The 22385-nt window shown below is 46.1% G+C and overlaps 1 protein-coding gene across 3 annotated transcripts in view; it reads right to left on the bottom strand.

The window, feature by feature from the left end:
• Positions 1-22385, bottom strand: part of Fcp1 (RNA polymerase II subunit A C-terminal domain phosphatase Fcp1) — a 62164-nt gene that overhangs the window by 12328 nt on the left and 27451 nt on the right. For all 3 annotated transcript variants that reach the window (XM_037430619.2, XM_075869573.1, XM_075869571.1), the window contains exons 7-10: positions 17235-18245; positions 15029-15142; positions 11901-12074; positions 735-919 (exon numbers count right to left, since the gene is read on the bottom strand). In XM_037430619.2, the coding sequence (XP_037286516.2) occupies positions 735-919; positions 11901-12074; positions 15029-15142; positions 17235-18245 (1484 nt within the window). The remainder of the gene's footprint in view (positions 1-734; positions 920-11900; positions 12075-15028; positions 15143-17234; positions 18246-22385) is intronic.

Below are 22385 nucleotides of genomic sequence, written 5' to 3'. Positions count from 1 at the left end.
GCCCTCGCCGACGGCACGCAACTGCGACCGTACGTGTCGATCTAAGATCTAGATGTGTAAGATCTAGATGTAAGATCTAGATGTGAGATCTGTAGATGTAAGATCTAGATGTAAGATCTGTAAGATCTAGATGTGTCGCTTAACAAGCCCTTCAAAGCGCGTGTCAAGCGCTATTACGCCGAGTGGATGGCCGAAGGCTGCTACGACTTGACGCCGACAGGACAAGTCCGAAGGCCTGATATTGCCCTATTCTGCAAGTGGATTGTCGAGGCATGGAAGGCCCTTCCAGGTGAGATGGTGCAAAAAAATTTCAAGAAATGCTGCATCACAAACAACATGAATGGAACCGAAGATGACCTTGTGCATAATAGTGAGGACTGCGGCTCAAGTGATAGCTATAGCGAGAGCAGCGACCGTGAGTGAATTGTGACTGGCCTTGCAGACAGCGTATTCTGCTTGCTAAATAAAGCTTTTTCTGTCTACATATGTGCTATGTTGCTTGAGCAGTAGCTTTTGTACAGCGTTTCCTTTATATTAAATGTGCAGGCAATACGCGACGATTTTTTTTTTTTTTTCTCAGTGAGCTGAAAGTGGGGGTGCGGATTATATGCAGGGGCGGGTTATACGCGCAAAAATACGGTACAATTGCCCACAATGACACCAGACTTACCAGGGCGACAGGGGTGTAATCTTCTATCATAAACTTTGGGACAACGTTCACAGAATTGACTCACCAGGTCCACTCCTCAGATGATGTGGGCACGGGTGCACTCCCGGCCGCCGCAGCTTGTGGACCAGAGCCCGCGGTGCGCTCCCTACCCCGCCATATCCTCTTCCCAGTTACCGCGTCGTACACAGGTGATTCAACCACCTGCTCGACTTGTTTTTCATGAAGCATGGCCACTTCAGCCACAGGCTCCTGGATAATAAGAGAATGAGAAAAATATCTATAGTTAAACCCTTCCATCATGGAAATCGATACAACACGAACGTAAAATGTCTTCATACAGAAGTAGTTTAGTGTTCACTGTACACTGGTATCAAAGAGCTTATTCAATGTCTGTTGGTGTTTGACAGCTAAAGCACCCTTTAGCGTAAATACATCCACGCTGACGCCTAGTGATGCATCTACGTCCCGACGACTCGCGTCTATGACTAATGATTACACATGTCCTAGTGGTCATAGATGCCTGTGGCAGCAGCAGCAAACGGCGACGGTGGAACCAAGGAAAGTGGTGTGAGAACCAGAGAGCCTGACTGATTGTATGCAAAACTTGGGTTAAGGTCGCCTACTTGCCGCATGTTAGAGTTATTCAATGCCACTGCCCGATTTGAGAGAAACGCAACACACATTGTGTTTTCTCTGTTGACCTGCCAAGATTTTCCGTGGGGCGAGTCAGTGTAAGCGGGGAACGTGGAGTTACATCAAGGCAAAGTACGCACATTGCTCTATTGGTTGCGGAGCTATTTTTGGCATGGATGAATGCCATGAGCATTGTTGACACTTAGAGTAAGGTCGCCACCTTGCAGTGCGTTGAGGCGTTGTCAAAATTGCACTTCTATTGGAAATGCACTGAATAGGACGAACACGTAGAAACTATGCGTTGAAGGAACTAACACATTGATATGTGGGGTTTAATGTCCCAAAACCACCATATGATTATGAGAGACGCCGTAGTGGAAGGCTCCAGGAATTTCGACAACCTGTGGTTCTTTAACGTGCACCCAAATCTGAGCACACGGGCCTACAGCATTCTCGCCTCCATCGAAAATGCAGCTGTTGCAGCCGGGATTCGATCCCGCGAACTGCAGGTCGGCAGTTGAGTACCTCAGCCACTAGACCACCGCGACAGCGTGCGTTGAAGGAAATACAGTAAAAGCTCGTTAATTCGGATTTCACGGGACAGGAAAAACTGTCCGAATTAATCAAATGCCGAATAAACGAATGAACAGGGAAAACAACATTTAAAATCAAGATGCAGAAGCATACCTTTATTTGTTGAAGTATTTTGTAATTGTCGTCTGCGTTTTCGCGCACATTCCGGCTGACATCACAATTTTTCTTAACTGTTCCAAATGGCCAACAGCACGCAAGCTGTCGGGAGTGTTCAGGCAAGCGTCCTCTAATATTAACAGCGCCTCCGAGACTTCCCGTGAGGTGCGATGAGGTCGCGGCTGTATCTCCTCGCATGATTCTTCGTCGGAATTGTGGTCTTCATGGGTGCCCATGACATCATTATTAATCTCTTGATCGGTCAGGAGACCACTCGTGGCGACACCAGGATCAATCGCGATGTAGTCCTGAAAGGTCACATCTGTGGGAAGGACAGCATCGAAAGTCGGGCAGTCATCGTCGGTGGACTCGGCTGACACCTCCTCGATGCCATCGTCAGCTACTGCAGCATGCTCGGGCCTCACAAAACCGCTGTACCGAAAACAGTTGGCGATGACTTGCGGCGGAGTGTTTTTCCACACGTGGGCGATGATGTGCACTGCGCCGAGTAAGTCCACTTGATACAACTTTCCAGCTTCTGAGCATAGGATCATTCGCTCTAGCAGGTGCTTACGGTACTTTGACTTCACGTAGTGAATGATACCCTGGTCCATCGGCTGAAGACGTAGTGTTGGGCGGCAAAAAAACTACTTTGATGCTCTTCAGTTCGACTGTACAGTTATGGGCACTGCAGTTGTCAACAACCATAATTATTTTGCGGTCCTTCGACGTGAAGTGCCGGTCCAACTGCTGCAGCCAGCCGCGAAAAATGTCCGATGTCATCCATGCCTTCCTGTTCGCTGTGTAGTCGACAGGAAGGCTTTTGACATTCTTAAAACAACGTGGCTTAAGCGCCTTCCCGACGACAAGTAGTGGCAAGCGCTCCGTGCCAGTCATATTGGCGGCAAGAAGCACAGTTATCCTTTGCTTGCACTTCTTGCCACCAATGCACGCGTCCCCTTTGAAAGTGACCGTCTTGTCGGGCAGAGCTCTGAAAAATAGAGCAGTTTCATCTGCATTGAACACGTCACGTGGTTCATATGCGGCGATGTCCTCCAGCAGCTTCACATTTCTCCACTCGGCGGTCACGCTTTCGTCAACACTGGCCTTTTCGCCGCACACACTCCTGAAGACAAGTTCGTGTCTCTCTCGAAACCTCGCAAACCACCCTTCTGACGCTTTGAACGATTTAATGTTCATCATTGCAGCGTACTTCTCACCTTGCGCCATGATGAGAGGTCCGCTCAAAGGCAGATGTGCGTTGCGACAATCAGTAATCCACCGGAGCAAAGCTTCTTCGAGCTGGGGATGAGCTGCGGTTCGCAACCGCTTTCTAGAGGCATGAAACTTCTCGCTTTCGAAGGCTTGTCGAATCTGTTGTTCATTTTTCACGTAGGTTCCCAACGTGCTCCATTTTACGTTGTACTTGGTCATAACCTGCTGTCGCGATTCTTCGTTCTTCAGTGCTTCCAAAATTTCCACTTTAGTCGCCAAGTTCTTCGCGTTCAGCCGCTTTTTCGGCGTTGCCATCACTGTAGCGCACGATGGTGGTGGCATGCAAATACGGTCACAATGGAAGAAAAAGAGAACTCCGCAAGAAGAGATGGTTCCGACACAACACAAGGGAAAATGGCGTCGGAGGCGCTGAGTGGAGAAGAAAGAAGACGCCGACGTTCGGTGACGCTGCGATCGCCCCCACTAGTTGATGATGATGGCGATGCCACTCAGGTTTCGGTTTCACTCCAGTGGTGCCAGTGCTGCTTTATTCCAGTTTTGTGTAGCAGCAGCCGTCAGCATTTGCCCAAATTAAGCGGCGCGGAGCCGAATTCCGACGAAATAACGAAGGTTTGGTCCCATAGATTAACATGCACTTTGGCCGGGACCAATAGAGCCGTCCGAATTTCCGAATTAACGGGTGTCGAATTAACGAGCTTTTACTGTAATCGTAGATGTCACGGTCATGATGCATTAGTACGCTTTATGAGGAGCACTGTGAGAGCGCAGTGGTAGATATAAAAGGCGCGTTTTTCAAGCCTACAAAATATGTAACCGTGGTGTAGTGGATCGCGTGCCCTGAAGCTGTTATTGCCTACCGTTTGGGACGTTAAACCCCACAAATCAATCAAATCTGTTATTGCCTACCGAGAGGTCATGGGTTCAACTCCCAGTGATGGATCTCTCTCTCTTTCTTTTCCTCTGATTGTCTTTTGATTGTGTGAATTTCTTTGACATCATTTACATGATGAAAGTACGTCACTGAAGTCTTGGTGCAATCCAGCATAAAACACTGTCGTGTAAAAACCTTCAGCCAGTCTCACACTATGAGACGATCATTAAAAAGCAGATTCAGGGCGAAAACATATTTTATTCCTTGCATTCCCCATCGCTCTACTTTTATTATGAGCATGAATTAGAGGTTAAGAATGGCTTTATAGTGCTCTTATAGCGTCTATAAATGCCTACTTTCGCCATTTGGGCCTAAATTACCATAAGCACTTATAAATGCATATTTTGGAAACAGGTATCTATATGAAAGTTATTTAACCTCAAGTTTCGCTTTATAGAGCAGCTTTAGATCAATATTCATTTTACCAGACAACACTGACTGTCTGTAACTCTACGTGGTGTTCATCTGACTGTATTTATTTGCGTATTTAACAGTCTCGCATAATGATCCTTTTGGTCCTTGAATTAAAGATCTGTTACTAAGTGTATCTGTTCATTTTATTTCGGTGTGATAGCATGTGCCATTGAAAATTGAAACAATGTTGAATCACCCCGTTATATGACAAAAAAAAAACAATGCAATAAGAGTCAAAACATAGCTTAACAATTATGCTAAAGAGTTGCGAGCAGCGCGAGTGCTACATCGATCAAAATTCAGAACTCGCGAATTTTGCAGCAGGGCACCATCTGTCCAACTCAGAAGAAACCTCTTTGCTTATAGCACCATGCAAGCACAGCGGTGAAAAAACAAAGCAAAAAACAAAGCACAACCACACTGACATTGTGATGTGCACCTGCAACATGCATGTGTTGCCATTTGAGGTTGCCTTTTTGTTGTCAGGTTTCTCATGAACTTCGATGGACTCCTGCTGTGCAAGGCACAGTGGGCCGGTACGCTAGCTACACGGCCGGTTTGAAACCTAAAGTTGGTCAAACATGGCCTGGAGCACGGGAACCGAGTGGCTGGATGACATACTAGCGTCAACCCGAGCTCTTTCGTTACTAGAGAAAACAAAGAGCTTAGGGCCGCAAAAAAGGATAGTCGCGCATTTCTCGGGCCAAAATAAGGACAGTTTTTCCTTGTGAAGAGCAAAATTCTCAAATAATTCAGAGGCTCTGTAGTCTTTCCACTGAATTCAAGGCTAACAGCAGCTGGGCAGTGAGTCTTCTTATATCGTCATGAAAAATTTTTGCTCTTTAAATCCTTCAACTCTTGCTTTCTCTTGCATAATGAACCCTCTCCCCAAGTTGGCATCAGCTTTTCCGACAAAAAGGTGGCTTCATTCCGCGAGTAAATACGGTAGTTTTCTAGTCTGACGAAATATCAGAAACCTCCCGCGAGAAAATACGGTAGTTTTCTAGTGGGACAAGATTCCAGAAAACTCCCTCAACAAGCAGCAGTAAAGTGGGACGCAGCGGCCACTATACGCCAACATGCCAACATAGTGCGAGGGTTGGCAAATGCCATTTAAACCATCAATAGGCATCACAGGAAGGGAGAAAGATGAGCAAAATAGAAAATGAGATGTGCAAGCAGATACTGTTTTGTTTGTAATTTACTTTTTATATTGTTTGCCGACATGGGCGGCATTGACCCCATGCAATTAAAACCAGCCTAACCGAGGCACCCCTTCCTTAAGACCTTTTGGCACTCTGGTTTTCTACAGCTGTGGTGTCCATCTCAACCATGCCACTAAGAACCCAGGAATGCATTGATTTGACATTGCTTGCAAAACAGAAGGAAAGACAGAAGTTAAAGTCAGTTGAATGAAACTGCCGCTTAAATAGAGCAACTGTCTCTGATCTGATTGGTTTACTACTTGTATAGTGCACCTCTATTAACCTCTCAACAAACCAAACTCCTATTAAATGGAAGACATTTTCTTGGTTCTTTAACAATCCGTTTAGCAAGCCCACAGCAAGAAAAGAGACCGACCGAATAAAAGGACAGACTGTATTCTAGGAACCGTGCAGGAACAAAGAACAGTGACACGTGCACGTTCAAATGTTAATGCCTCCGTGCCAACATAAGTAAAACTCACAGAGTGCCTTATGCTGTGGTGGCCCTCTTTGGCAAATGGTCACCAGAAGAGGCTTGTACATTAACCGAAGATGACTCAAATGCGGTGTGTCTTCTTTTCCTCCCAGTTAATTCGCTGATTGCGCCCCGCCATCCTCTGGAAGCTTTCTGCTTACAACATGGTTTTAAGGGGAGATGCGGGTCGAAAAACGAGAATTTTCTAAAAAATTATCTTTTTTGTTTTCACCTGTTTCGTTAAGATTAGTACCTCTACTATTCTGAAAAAAAAATCTATGTCGAGAATCAACTGGAAATGCTTTAAAATTGCGTCTGAAGAGCACAAGGTGGCTGTCAAAAGGCCGAAAGTGTGTCATCTTCGAGCACCTTGCCGCTGATAATGCCCTGCTGCTCGCGATTGTCGACCGCATGAGGCGAAGAACCGAGCCTCACTCTTCAAATAGCGACGGTTTGCTGCAACGCAAGAAATAATAAAAGAAGCGCGCTTTTGCCGCCTTTTTCGAGCGCCGCGACTGGCTTTTAAATCACGTGGTACGGATCGGGAGCCGCCATTGGCCGCGGCGCGCCTGTGTGTGCTGTGAAGCCTACTTGCAGGATCCGTGTCTCGTCGAGCAGCACAGCTGAACAACGCTTTCCTCGAGTGCTTATTCGTTATGGATGAAGAAAGCCGTAGGAAGCGCGGTCACCGGCCTGTGAAGTTTCACGCGGCGCACAAATTTCGAGGACGCCGGCGCAAATCAAAGCCGAACACTCAAACCACGAAAAGATCGTCTGCTGCCGCAAAACGTAGTGGCAATGACGCCGATGCGCCCGACGAGTTTGCCGCGGCATTCGAATATGTGAGTGCCTCCCAGAAAAAGATCGGACTCTTCGAAGACGAAGAAAAATCACAGGACGACGAGTCTTCGTTGATTGCTGATGTGACAGCACTGAACATGCTTGTGCGCGGTGCAATGTGTCCGATGTGTCGCCATTTGGGATTACGTGTCCGGGAACCGGCCGACAAGCGGAAAGGACTTGCGTCGTTCGTCGAACTCCACTGCCCAAACAGTGAGTGCCCCGAGACTATTCTTTCGGCGACATATACTTCGCGGCAAGTAGCTTCAGGCGGGGAGGCCAGCGTGAGCGTGTCGGGTGACGGACTGACCGCGAGGAGAACATACGACAGCGGGAGCTCGCGCGATAGCTACGCTGTCAACGTGAAAGAGCCGTGAGGGCCAAACCTATGGTGCTGGCGCATTTTAATGGCAGTGGCCACTACAAGGAGGATTTTTCTTTCTTGTGTACAAATTTCGTCGCATTCAATGACATCTTTGATAAATAAACATGCAATTTTGACTTTAAAACTTCTTTTTCTCAAAACACAAATTTTGCCATTTTTGTCAATGTGCCCCTCCTTTTTCGGGTACTTCTGGTGCTCAGATCTGCATGAAATTTTTCCCAAATTTTTTCCAAAGTACGAGAAATGCAATTATCTTGTTTAAGTTTCAATATTCTATTTATATAATAAAAAAAAAGTTATGTAAACTTTTACTAGGGTAGGAGAAATATGAACTTCCCACGTTAAAATTTTTCACGTCTAGTACATATTTTGTATGGACTTCCAAATTAGTTGTTTGCATTCCACACTTCATTTGAAACATTATGAACTATCAATTGTAAAAAATTAATGAAGTTTAGGTATGAAAAGAGGGGGGGCAAAGGGCTTAAGTTTTTCACTTTGTCATGTTGCAAAACTAAAAGTATGCAACTTGCAAGACAACTCATTATATATTCGAAATCAGCATAAAAAGTTCTATAAGCACCTCAAGTTTCATTGCTCTCGAATGAATATTAAAAAAAAAAGTGTCTTCGACCCGCATCGGTTAAAGGGGGCTGGCCTCCGTTGCCAGCCCCCTTTAACCAAAAAAGGACGCTATGTGATGACGTCGTCTGGTGCTGTTACAGCAATGTCACGATAACATCACAACTTTAGAGGTTCTGCGACATCCCGACGACGCCATATGGTGATGCCATCATGTGATGACAATTTTTCAGATCACTCGTGGTGACAACGCCAAAGGGGAACGCCAGTTAACTTTTGCATATGATAGACGTTTTAAGGCTTCCGCCTTCATAACTTTTTTTTGCTTTGTCGCTGTAGATACAGGTCGTACACGAGTTTCTTTTGAAATTATTCACATGCATGTGAAAATGTATTGTGCTTACATTTGCGATGTTGGAGCCCTGGGACCGGTTCTGCCTGTCTACTTCTTTCGCTTAAAAACATTTTCTGGCAGCATATTTTGCGTGCCTAAAAACGCACTTGTTAGTGCCCAGAAATCTGGCCTCTAGCCATCATTACGAGTGGCCTTGGTGGTGAGGCAAAGAGCCAGCCCCTGCATGACTATGGACAGACATAAGGACGGTGTTTGAGATGGCAATCTCCATTATCATCCCCAATGTCATCACTATCATAATCATGTCAAGCGTTATAATTTAGCAGCATCCGCGTCATAGTGTTGAGCATAAATTTGTTTTATTGCAATAGCAATGATATGGCTCTTGGCTATATTTCACCACCGACGTGGGCATCGAAGTTGATGTCAGGCACCACATAAATATATGTATCTAGATATATGAAAACGCAAGAAAGAAAAAAATCCCAGAAAAAAGACCCCGGCGCGCAAGATCGAACGTACGACCCACGTGTTGTGAATGCGAGGCGTTAACCACTGAGCCATGGAGAGGTACCTCCTTCAACGTTCAAACAACAAGCCATTCATATCTACCACTTACCACTGTTGACGGGCAGCTCGGGGGGACTATCATGTTTTCAGCATTATCAGCAAGATGGCGCAGTGAGCGCGTGGCGGCTCTCACGCGTACTTTGGCCCGCGTAGAGATTAAGGCGGTGTACGCTCGAACGCGCACCATTATCTTGCAGTGGGGAGAATCGTACATCTTGGGTAGCTTTTGGGTGTCATCGTAACAATTCTGTTGTAGTTGCCGATGCACAAAGGTCACTCCAATCGTTGCACAGCCTTCGTTTGCGAAAAGGGCATGCTTTTCAGACACAGCGAAGTAACAACTGAGACGCTTATTCGCGCTCATCTCTACCTGTGAGTACGTTTTGTGCATCGTTTGTGTGTGAGAAACGCGGGGCACGTTTCGATCTGCTTGCCTTTCTGTGCATGACCTTCAATTTTGTTGCTATCGCTCATTGCTTAGCTTTTGTGGCAGAGCTGTGATTGTTTAATCATTCCTTTATCGACTATACCTCTTCTGGTTCCACGATCTGTGTGATGCGAGACCGACATGCTGATGTTGCAGACTCGGAACAGCTACACCAATAAAAACGACAGGTTATGCTTAGTACTTGAAGGGGCCTTGCAACATTTTTTGAGAATGGTCAGAAAACGCTGTCTCTAAGTAGTCGAGGCTCCCTGCATGCGAGTTAAATAATATAGCACAGCACGCGGCCTTCAATTCACAATAAATGATTAAAGCCAGCAAAAAATTGCTTTCTCTTCTCTCGAGAAATGACAGAAAACACTCAAAACTTGCGCGTAGAAGGCCATCTATCAGCCATTGGCTGATTTAAACATGGCACGCTCAGTGGTTACAGTGATCGCTGCATGAGGCCACTTGTCCACGCGTGCGCGCAATCCCATGAAAAAGGTCGCGAATTCAAAAAGAAAAAATGCTCACGGTCACGAGGCACGTGTGACGTATTTTCTTTGCCCCTGCCATCCCTCCCTGCTTAGGCTCCAGCACTTTCGTCGGTGCAAGAGAAGAGAGAATGCGATTGCAGCATGCCACAATTCTTTGTAACTCGGCTCATACTGGACGAATTCTTGACATTTTTGCGGTGTTGAACTTGTCAAGCAATAAGCTCTTTTAGATATCTATTTCATGGTTACATTAAAAAGTGTTTTAGGGCCCCTTCAATAACACGAAGGCCGAAGCCTAGTTGGTCCAGAAGTGACGTATAGACCCTGCGAAAAGAAGCTTTTGAAATGCTAAAGCAGCAGAAGCAGCCAGCCAGATTGGTCCCACCCCCAACTCCTGCAGGCGCTGTGTGTTGAATCTTGCATTTGAAGGCGCGTCATGCAACACGTGTTTTTTTTTTAATTGCTTGAAATGCAGTGTGCATTTCATCACCATGTTTGATAGGCCGCGTTTCAGGTTAACGTCAAGAGTATATTTTTTTCTGCTGGAAACGAGTACTATCAAAAAACAAAGCATGCATGCGATTTCGGGCCTAATATTTGATTCTTTTAATGCAAGGGTTCAAGCATACTGAATACAGAATAATTGCATATTTAATTATGAGCTAATTAACAGTATTACTGAAAATTACAACAAAGCAATGTATTTTTCGATTTTCTTTGCAGAATTTTAATACTGATTGATTGATATGCGGGCTTTATCATCCCAAAACCACCATATGATTATTAGAGACACAGTAGTGGAGGACTCCGGAAATTTCAACCACCTGGCTTCCTTTAATGTGCACCCAAATCTGAGCACACGGGCCTGCAACATTTCCGCCTTCATCGGAGAATGTAATACGGAGTGCTTAGGAATCATGCCATGAGAATTTCATGCCTTCGCAGCAAGTGCATCATGATTCACGCCTAAGGGGATAAGCATCCGTGACTCGCACATCTTCCCTTGACTAGCCCGTGCGTGCTTGGCAGGGCCATCGCCATGGGACCGGTGTTGAGCCCACATCTTGTATGCTTGTGTGTCTTCTTTTTGTAGTGAGAGCTACATAGGCCGTATCTCGCAGTTTCGCTGTGGCCGCACCACTCGCTGCGTGATCTGACATGCGATGTTAGAAAAGAAGCCGGTCAAAGCACGTTGCAACTGCACTTCCAGTTCAAAGTCCACGTTACGTATTACTGTGCACATTCTCTACTCAGTGAAACAACGCTGCAACCACGTTTCCAGTTCAAAGTAAGCGTTGAGTGCATGTTCTACCCTGTCCATGTTCAGTAGCGCCACTGAAAATTAGCAGAGGAGGAGCCAGCGTTGCATTGCACATGTAAGGGGCGGCTTTGATAGGATTCGTCAGCAGACACGGAAAGTGAGTTGGAGAGACGCCAGCTTCGTAGATGGAACGAAACCAGAAGGGGGTAGCGAGCCGAGGAGACGGGGGAAGAGCGAGCCACGTGCCTCGAGAAGCGTTACCGTACACAGAACCAAGCTAAATGACAAGATTAACCGTACCTCTCACTACACACAACCTGGCATAACCGAGTTAAGCCACAGCGGTCTTTTTTTTTATTTTTTCACTCATGCAAATGCCACAATGATTAGGTTTACTTTTTCGAATACCGTGCCATTTTTTAATAACTTTCTTAATTCTGACAATTATCTCATTACGCAACCGCTTCATACAATGAAGAAATATGTGAGAGTGAGAGTAAAGCATTTTGTACAGTATAATTTAGCAAAGGCGGGAAAGGGAAGTCATGCTTAGGAAGAGGGAAACGCCACAATTTCCGGTTTCCTTGGTTATCTCCCCTATAGAGCATACCTGCCCGAACTATTGTCTTGTTCTTGCATATATAGCAAGGATGTACTAACTGTGAAAGAGTGATCTGAATTGATGCAATTTCGACTGATGGTCAGTAATAAGAGGTGTCCTCCACGCACCTTGGGATGCTGGCCGACTGCGTTTTCCTGCAGCCGTCTATAAGACGCGCCTTCTCGACCGGGTGGCCTCAGAGGGAAGAGGGCCTCAGCAACATGCTCCCAACGTTCGGCACAGCACCACAGCCACGACGGGTGCACCACGTGAACACCAGGCGTTCGGCGGGCCTTGTTCACCTGAACAATATGAATCAGACAAGTGTTACCTTGCAAAAAGTACTGCTACCAAAATGAGGCCTTGATGCTGTTATTAAATACTACAGTAGTATTTACACAATTGTAAGTTTATTTGAATGCAGATACCTCCTTCCTACACCAGCCTTGCACATAGAACAAAGCGTGCGAATGCGTCCTCCCTCTCCCTGTTCATCAAGCCAGCCCTCCTGATCACTTCATTACCTTCCAACTGCCCCTGAAGTGCTCCCTGAAAAAAAATCATCACCGATCGTCAGGAGTTCCGCTGTTGATTTGAACAGCAGCCCTTCCATCAAGCATCAACATTCCCATAAGAGCCACGCACGCCATTTCTTTTCAGTGTCAGCCATTCACGCAAGAGCTGCATTCCAATCAGCAGCGGCGTTGCTGACAAACATCGACTCCATAAAAGCTGAAAAAAAAAACACTTCTTTAAAGAAGCGTGCAGAATGAAGTAAACATCATACTATTGTAACTATGCCTCAACATGCCCGATTTCTCGTTTATCCCGCTGTAACAGGAGGTACTAGTTTTGATTTCAACTGCAAGTCAACCCCTTAATTTGGGATTTGAAAACTTAGATAAAATGGCTCGACCAACAATGATGTTAATACATACAGCAGTTACAAGGAGTGTTCGAATGAGTAGGTACAAAACACTCAGGGGTGGAAGTGGACTTGAGTGTTTTGGAGCAGCTCAGGAAGCAAGAATAATGCTATAATGCTATTTTAGAGCAGTTTTGGCACAGTAAAAAGGTAATTTTGGAGCAAGTTCGGAGCAGCAAAAGGTGTGTTTTGGAGCAACGCAAATTATTTTGGAAGCAGCTTTCTAGAGTCAAACATCATTATCAAAGTTATTTCTAGTAAAAAAAAAAGTTACAATGGTTCGCACTGAACATTCAGTACTAGCAAGCTTACCAGACTTACCACACACAAATATGTGTGGGTGGGTGTCTGTGATTCAAAACATGCTCATTTAATACTCAAATTGAAACAAAAAAAGTGAGTGAGTGAAACAACTTTATTGTTGATCCAGCATAAAGGGGAAAGAGGAAGGAGAATTAAAGATAGACTAGCCTGCTCGGACATCCCGGAGCAGCAACCTACTCGCGTCAAATCCGTGGGGACACCGCCTTCAGCCGCTGACGTCCCAGGATGCCAAGCACGTGCTGGACCACGTCTCTTTGGTTGCCTGGCTCTTGGCTCATGATTTTGCTACTGATGTATATTCCGGGTGCTAAAAACGGGAAACTATTTTCTTACGTGAACGCTTTCACTGCAAAGAGTCTCCCTAGCCACAGTAGCGTTGCAACTTATGTTGCACCTTACGTGTGAAACGGAGTATAGGTAATCGCGGCAAACTTTGCTTGGAGAAAGTTTGTTATCCCCACGCTAGTTATAAACACACTACTCTGCTCGTCTGTGCGCGGTCTGGAGCGAAGAGGGGACGAGCAAATCACTCAGCAAATCTGCGCACACGGCAGTGCAAGCCGCCCGACAACAACGACGTGGGCAGCCTGGGGGCCACTCTGCACGCAACTAACCAGTAGATTTTCAGAGTCAACGCGACCGCACCATGTTTCAATGAAACTGTCAGTTGTCTCTTAGTATCACAGTATAAAAGCGCACCTATGTAGCGCGGAAAGCCGATAGTGTTTGTTCTATCGCTATTTCAGTTGCTACATATCCCGGACGGGCTGAAATGCTCTTTGGTGTCAGAACTGCGTGCTATAAAATGAGTGCCAGCCCAGTATATATTTCGGGCTTTGGCAGAATGAAGAAAAGACTTTCTGGCGGGTACTTTTGACAACATCTGCTGTGGTACTGTACCTGTTTCAGGAGATATACATTTGTGCTTGTTAGCGCGCACTGCGGTTTAGCCGTATTTCCGGCTGGTACAAATTAGCGAGGTTTCACTCTACTACTAGATAATTCACAGTTACTCATGTTGGTTCCACCACTATCGCGGGAAAATCACAATGATAACTGCGATGAGACGAGCACTAGAAAACCAAAATACAACCAGAGAACACCTATACCACTTCGATACAACGCGATCGAACTTCGCTGGACATGAATGTGGCTGCGTCCTGTCCTGTGTGTAGCCAACGCCCAGTGTTGCTCAGTCGACGATATTAATCGGCTAGATTTGCGGCTTACACTTCCAATAGACAATTATTGCCGAAATTGCCGTTTATGCGCAGCCTGACGCAGCAGCTTAGATTGGCGCAAATTGGCGCAGCACTCCCACCCCTGAACATTGTAACAACATGACCGTTAGCACAGATGCTTATGACGCAGTGGCAGAGTGCATCGAGACATCTAGGAATGCAATTGGAGGGTTCACCAAGTATCGGAGCATGCGGGGGCGCCCGCAGGCGCAGCAGAGAGCAGGTGCTTTTATAAAGAGAGCTGTCATGCGAGATATGAGGACGTAAAGGTTGCAAAATTCGACAATGGGGGAGCAACGAAGCATTATTGGATTGCTAGCAGCTGAAGGTCTTAAACTAGCCGCGATTCATCACCACTGTTTTCAGACCTTCAGTGACATGGTGGCATCTGAAAGGTAGGCACTTCGACTCGGATGATGAACTCGTCGATGCTGTGAAGTAGAGTAGACTCTCAATAAATGGAACCTGGAGGGACCTGTAAAATATGCTCCATTTAACAGGAGTTCCGTTTCCTGAGAGATGACCAGGTGTGCAGAATGAAAGAACGAAACTAATCTTGTCAGATGTGCTTTTTCTGTTTAAGCAGCAGCTCCATTTAACAGACTTCCGCTTACTGAGAGTCGACTGAACTGCGTGTGATCACGGACATGCTACGAAGTCTTTCAAAAATAGCAATTCCAACAAAAACGAATATTATTAAATAAGTATTTAAATGTTCCATCAAGGATATGAGTACAATAAATATTTGTGCAAATCTATTCATTACCTTTGCTGTACCAAGCCTCGCTGCTACGAGATGAGTCACACCGGGGCAAAGGTCTTGTGACACGGTAGCACCTAAAGATTTTGCGACTTGCCACGCACGACTCTTCTCCGCAGGCTGCATAAAAAAGAAATAAAGCAAGCAAACTTTTCTGAAACAATTTACGATAATGTGACATTGGCTCTTAAAACTCGTAAAAGTTTAGCCACATACGAATATTTGTAGGCAGACTCCTTCTAAAACGAACTAAGGGACCAAGATCATGTGTTCGTCTTATCAGGAGTGCCCCTCAATATCAAATGCTACCACGCCAAGTACATCCAAATATGTTGCTTGAGGACTCTGAACAAAGTGTTTTTATAATGTAGAGAAAAAGAACAAGAAAAAGCATTTGTTTGGCTCAGGTTAATAAAAACTATGCTTTCAAGTAGAGTATATTAGACTAATGTAATGAGTACTCAATTTCACAAGTTCATAATAAACATGCTCACAAATATATTGCTACTACATTTTAGCAATAAAACTGTAGCACGACCATGTTTTGATGATTAGAAAAAGAGAAAAGGGAAAGACAAGCATGAATTTCCTTCAAAGAATGAAAAAATTATTCTTCTGGCTGTTCTTCTGAGAGGCAAACTGGCTTTGCTATTACTTTTGGATACGCCTCCATAGCATACTGCCACTTCAACAAAGCTAATCTGCAAGCTTTTCTTTGAGGTTCATATTTCATTCTTTGCAGCCCGCAGTAACTTTTCCTGAACAAAATGCAGTTGAAGGTCGCAGTTTACGCTACTCACGATCGCAAGCCTCGGGCACACAAGAAGGACCCAACGCAGCTATATTTAGTGTGCAAAATAACCTTCCTTTGTCATGCATGCACTTTCATGATGAAAATGGTGCATCACAATCTGCTGCATTACACTGGGAACAGATATCACGCGCACAGGCCCTATGCAAAACAACGCAAACTCACCACAACATGCGCTGAGACGGCAATGTGTGACGACGATGACAATGCATCTGACTCTTCTGTTGGGAGAGTGAGTGCCACATATATGGTTGCCGTTTTATGTTTTAGACAATCTTTGTTTCCATTTTCACTTTCATATGGCTTTTTTTTGCCACCCCCCCCCCCCCTTCTCTTGCATTTTCAAAACCCTCTAGCCAAGGTCTTGTAGTCTTCTGTTCTCTTCTATACTCCTGTTGGGGAACTGAAGAACGCAAAGAGAACACGAAAGGACGAAAGCTTTTTGTTGATTTCTTTGATGATAAAGCCTCGCTGATAAAGCCTTAACTGACAAAGCCTCTTGCATATAAATCCTCGACATTGCCATTGTCGGCAACGTCTCGAAAGCGCCTCGTGCTTTCCACTAAAGCAGCCGCTCGCAAGCGCCAGACTTTGCTGGCCGATCCGGAGGCGTGTCGCCGCCGCGACACTGATTGCGACCAGCATGGCCAGAGCCATCCGCGATGCCACCAACAACACCGGGGCTGGCGCCCGCTTGCGTTGAGAGTTCTCCGAACGAAGCTTCGGCCACAGTTGCCGCATGTGCGACCTTCTGTGGTTCGAAAACTACCTGTTCAATGATCGTTGCATCCGCAACGGCAAGCAGTTGGAGGCGAAAACTGAAGTAATTAGATGCGAGTTTGGCAGGAACCCGTCCGTTTTCACAGTCTGCACCACTTCCAAGGAGTGGCTGACGGCGGGCAAGGTTCCAATGATGAGAGTTGCGCACGGTTACCATTACCCACCCGAACTTCCCAAGCCCAACTGTTTTTCCAGCACCTGCATCGACGCTCGTTTCAACCAAATCAATGTCGTGCGCACGGCTGCTGCTTCGCATCCCATCAGTGTTTCCTTCAGGAAGACGGTCCATAATTTTTTGGGCAAGGCTTAGTGTCGCTGCCTATAATCTTAGTTTTTTTATTATACGATGCCCGGAACATACAGCGGTTTTGCGTGGTCCCCTGAAAGTTGTATAATCAGGGTTCCACTGTTTCTTATTCAACGACCGAAGTGTCATACTACCCTGTGATGTGCAACAAACAATAGCATCGCAATAATATTGTTACTTGCATGGCTCTGTCATCAAATTTAACAAGCTAACATTAAACAAAAAAAAAAAACTTTCTTTCAATCTGCGAGAGGTTTCATCAACGACAGCCACACGAAACCTGCCAACACACTCCCGGCCCCACAGGAACTCACCTGATTCATGGGCACCACTCCTGAAAACACTATGTGGACTCCCTTGAGAACCTTGCGACGCACGTAGGGCACAACGTGCTTGAGATCGGGAATGCGACCCCCTTCCTCAGAGGTCATCTGGTCGTAGATGGCATAGTAAGCACAGTGGATGGTTCGCAGTATCTCTTCCAGATACAGAAGGTAGTCGTCTTCATCCTCCTCCTCGTCGCGTTGCTTCTCGGGGCTCTTGTCTCCCGAACTTCCGTCAGGGCTACTGGGCCGCTCCGGAGTAGCTGAAGGAGCAGAATCGGACACGACTTTGGAGCTACCTGCTGCCGCCGCATCTTCCCTGTTGAGCGATTCATCTGTCACTGCACTCTCCTTGCCCTCCAAGTTGCCCGTCGTCACAGCAGACGACTCTGTAGCACAAGCGACGTCGTCTGCTGGCCGCAGTTCCCTCTGGTTAGTCCTAACCAGCCCTTCGGGGGATGGCGCCGATGAAAGAACAGGTGTTTCATCACCGGACATTGTCTTTGTCATAGCCACATTCTCCTGACCAGCCTCACCACTGTCAGCAATTTCTTTGCTGCCATGAGCCTGCAGGTCCACGGCCTCTTCTGCCTTGTCCCGCTCCCAGTCATTGCCACCAGGTGGTTCTTCAGGTGTCGCAGGTGGAGGATCAGACTCTGTACCATTACTTTCCTTCAACTTTTTCGTATCTTTGTCCTCGACCAAGTCGTCGACTGCGGGTGCTTCCTCACATTTTTTGGACAACATGTCCGCATCTTTCTCTTTGTCCCGCTTCTGGTCTTTATTATCAGGTGGCTCGGTGAGTGCAGCACTGGCAGAGTTCCGATCGGCATTGGAATGACTGCCTTGGCTTGGAGAATCATTTTCCTTTTGAACTGAGTCCTTACTACTGCGTTCCTCGCCCTTAAAGGTAATGGAGTCTCCTCTAGCCGCGTGGGACTTTTCAGTTGTGCCGTTGCTTTCCATTGGCTTTTCTCGCCTGGGAGCCCCTGCAATGTCTTCCTAAAAAAAAAAAAGAGAACAAAGACCATAAATGGTTCAACATTCCGACGATCGGAATGATGTTTGCATCGTGTGGTGTATATGCAGGTGCTGCCAAAGTACAAGTGGTACGGCTTCCTTTGTTTTCTGGTCCCTTAGATGGCAAAGTGAGTGGGTTTTTGCTGAATTTCGCAAATTAGATGCTCCGTTTGCCCAAGCCTCTCCGCACACACACTAGCGCGTTCTGTTGCCGGACTACGTGCATGCCATGTGTACAATGATGCCGCTTTACACTCCTTCGTCACCCAGCAATTACATAAGATGCTGCCACTTGTGCTATGACAAAATTTGGCAGGAGATCAACGGGTAGGCAGCGGGGGAAACTTGTTATTTCAAGGGTGCTTACTGTCACTTTGTCACAAAGTGGTCACAATAGCATGGGTTTCATGGAGTAATCACGGGGAATATCAAAAGCTTGTAACACTGGCAAATTCATCGTATGGAGGCCAAATATAGGCAGGTAAAACTGTATACTACTCACCAAAGGCGCTGCAGTAAAAAGAAAAAAAAAAGCCAAAAAACTAACAAAGCAATCGCAGATGATGACCAGAGTTGGAAAGCGCGTGACAATGTTGTCACGTGCTGTAATTAATGCATATGGCACAAAGCACTGTGGGGCAGTATTCTGAGACAATCACCCTCTGCACAATTATTCCTTCGTTCCGATTTCTTGACATTGCCACTAAAAATGTAGGCATCTATGAGTGACAGTGTTTCTGGCTTTAAGGCAGCTGACAGTGAGCCCGATGACGAAGCGCTGATACAGTCGAACTTCGCTACAATGAACGCCGCTTCAACGAAATTTAGGCTACAATGAAAAATTCACGATTCCCCGTCAGCAGCTCATAAGAGTCAATGCATAACTATTGTCGACACAACGAACACTTTTTCTTCGATCGTCCCACTTCAACGAAATTTTACGATGCAATTCCAGGCTCAGATACTTATTTCTATGCAGTAAACCAAATTTTAACATTTCGATGCATCTTCAGCACCTGAAAATGCCTTAATGAAGTCTAAAACACGTGTTGGCACCACCAGAAACCACCGCTATACCGTCGTTGTTCAGCAAGCATGGGCGCGGCCATTGCTCGATAGCGATGGCAATGAGAATGCCCTGCTTTTGTTTTGCTAATGGCTTGCTTTTGAGCCGCAGACGATCTGAAGCTGAAGCTCAGTCGCAGAGTTCATGGTCTCCTTCATGCAGCTACTGGGTGTAACCGCGGAACGATGCCTTTTCGGATTACGATGCCTCTCATTGTGTTCGCGCTTGGCCAGTGTGGTAATTAATCAGAGCAACTGTTCAACCGCATTCTCAATCAAGTCAGCTAGCCGCAAGTGGTAGATTATAAGAATGGCATAGAATAATGCAAAAGTTGCCACTCCACGATACCCTGCCTCCATCTCGGCGTTGTCGGATACTTTTGACGGCGGACAGCTGCTGGTGTTAACGTGTTAATGCAACTGTTTGGTTGGTTCATGAAGGCGGTTTTAGGCAGTATTTCAGCGTGCTTTTCACCATGGCCTCGCTATGCATGGGTGAGAATCATGTTGTAACGCTGCTGCAAAAAAATAGGAAGCAGCGGCCATTTTTCGAGTTTTGAGAATAAATGTTCCTTTGTTTTGCTAGCTCAAATGAGCCATATTTTTTCGATTTCACTACAATGAAATTTTCACTTCAACGAAATTTTTTTGCGCCCTGTCAGTTTAGTTGTAGCGGCGTTGACTGAACAGTTAAACCTACTTATAACGAACCTCGGTATAATCAATTCCTTGATAACGAAGTTTTATTACGATAGCAATTATACGAACACTCTCAGCTGGTTTTCGCCGCCGGACGGGCGTCGATGTCATGCACCGTATATGTACATATACGTATTATGTGTATAAAAACGCAAGACAGAAAAAAATCCACAAGAACTAATTCAGGCATGTGGAATCGAACGTGGGACATCCGCGTCGTGAATGCAAGGCGTTAACCACTGAGCTAACGAGGGGTAACTCCTTCATTGTTCAAACGGCAAGCTATTTATATCTATCACTTACTTCTGTTGGCAGGCATCTCAAGGAGTGTTTTCAGCATTATGAGCAAGATGGCGCAATGAGCGTGCGGTGGCTCTCATCTCTCCCGCGTACTTTGGCCCGAGGAGAGGAGGGTAGTGGACAATCCTTCACGCGCACTTATCTCCTGGTGGGGAGGATCATTCGTCTTGGCCCGTGTTGGGCTTGCACTCTAACAATTCTGTTGTAGTTACTGGGCGCACAAAGGTCAATGCAATCGTTGCACAGCCTTCGTTTGCGAAAAGGGCATGATTTTCAAACACAGCGAAGTAACAAATGAGATGCTTATTCACGTTCGTCTTTACCTGTGAGTACATTTTGTGCGTCATTTGTGCGTACGAAACGCGAGGCACGTTTCAATCTGCTTGCCATTCTGCGCGTGACCTTCCAATTTGTTGCTATCGCGTTCATTGCTTCGCCTTTGCGACAAAGCTGTAACTTTTTTCTATTCCCTGCCGTTGTTCCATAGAAGCACATGTATTTGTGACTTCTATGTAACAAGGTAACAGAGAGAGACTACCCTGATATAACAAATTTTCTCGATAAACAACCTAGGAATTTCGCTCGGATTTTCGTAGGAGCATGCAGCTTCCGCGGGTGCCCCACAGCCGATGAAGCGCGAAGTGGCGGCGGCGCACGCAGCGCAGCAGGCAAGAGCGAGCACTCGTGACTGCGCCCCACGAGGCGGTGTTGCCAACCTTCTTGCCCCTGCAGAAGCATATGCTCATGTGCCCCCTTCTCCCTTCAAACCAAGAACAAAAGCAGAAAAAAAACTACTATTGCCTTGGGGGTGCCACGCTCTTAAAGTCATACGTGGAACTGCACTGCACATAGAACATACCTGCCAAGTTCAAGGATTTTTAATCCGGGAGATTTCAGCAACAGGGGGTGCACTGAATTATTCGCCAATATTTCTTTTTCGACACCAAAAAAAAACCCATAGACAAACGAAGAAACAAAAACATTGCAAAAAACAAGGGCGGAGTGGGGGATGTGAATTGCAGCCGCCAACATCAGTGTTGCAGTCTTATGGTGGCTTGGAGTGGCCGAACACACGAGGGTAGGGTTCCATATAAGCTGAAAGTCTCGAAGAATCAGCACAACTACCAGAATCTATTTCGGTCAAAACAACTCGCGTATGTCTTCCTGGGACACACGTGAACGGACAAGACGGTGCAGCTGGCTGCCGCAAAAGCGCAAGTCAAAGCTTTGCTCGCTACATTTTTTTTATAGGAACGCCGAAATGCATCTGGCTTCTTTTATTTATTACGATAGCAATTATATGGACAGTCTAGGCTGATTTTCTTGCCATCGCCGCCGTCATTCACTGTGTGTATACATGTCTACATGTGTGTGTGTGTGTGTGTGTGCGCGCGCGTGCGTGTGTGTGTGAACACTAAAAAAAAAAGCACCAGCTCGCCGTGATGTGCCGAAGCATACAGACGAAAAAAATAGTAGAAATCCGGGAGTCTCCCGGCCAATCCGCGAGACTTGGCAGGTATCTCAGAGGGCGCTTTATCGAATAGTTTTCGGCGATATGCGTGTCTGTGTCTGAGTCGTTCGCTCTTCGTTTTAGACACTGTGCACGCGTGCATGGTTTCACTGCGTGCGCATGTTGCAGCCTCCGACGATATTCAGCTTTGCTTTCTTCTCGCTTTAGTTTTTTTTTTATATTGACAACCATGTCATCACATGCAAAGGGATGTCATATTAGGTGCTGATGGAAGCTCTGCGAGACCACAGTGATGACAGATCTTCGGAGGTCGACTTATCACACATTTCCGTATTGCGCCGCGCCGAGAGTTCGCAGGCTCGTAGATATTGCAATTAGCCTATTAGTTCTGGCAATTAGCCAGTTAGTTTTGGCATGTTTAATGCAATGCAATGAATGCAATATCTAAAGTATGTAATGATAAACGAAGTAAGGCCAATTAACTCTGTCGGATCGAATTTCGCCGAACTCCTACAAAACGCTGGTGTGAGCAAAGGCGGCCGCTCCAAACAGAAGTGCTCTTCTCACACAGTATATTCGCGTTAAAA

The sequence above is a fragment of the Rhipicephalus microplus genome, chromosome 7, assembly GCF_043290135.1.
Source record: "Rhipicephalus microplus isolate Deutch F79 chromosome 7, USDA_Rmic, whole genome shotgun sequence".
NCBI lineage: Eukaryota > Metazoa > Arthropoda > Arachnida > Ixodida > Ixodidae > Rhipicephalus > Rhipicephalus microplus.
Note: the sequence above shows the minus strand (reverse complement) of the source record. Positions and strands in the feature narration are given on the sequence as shown.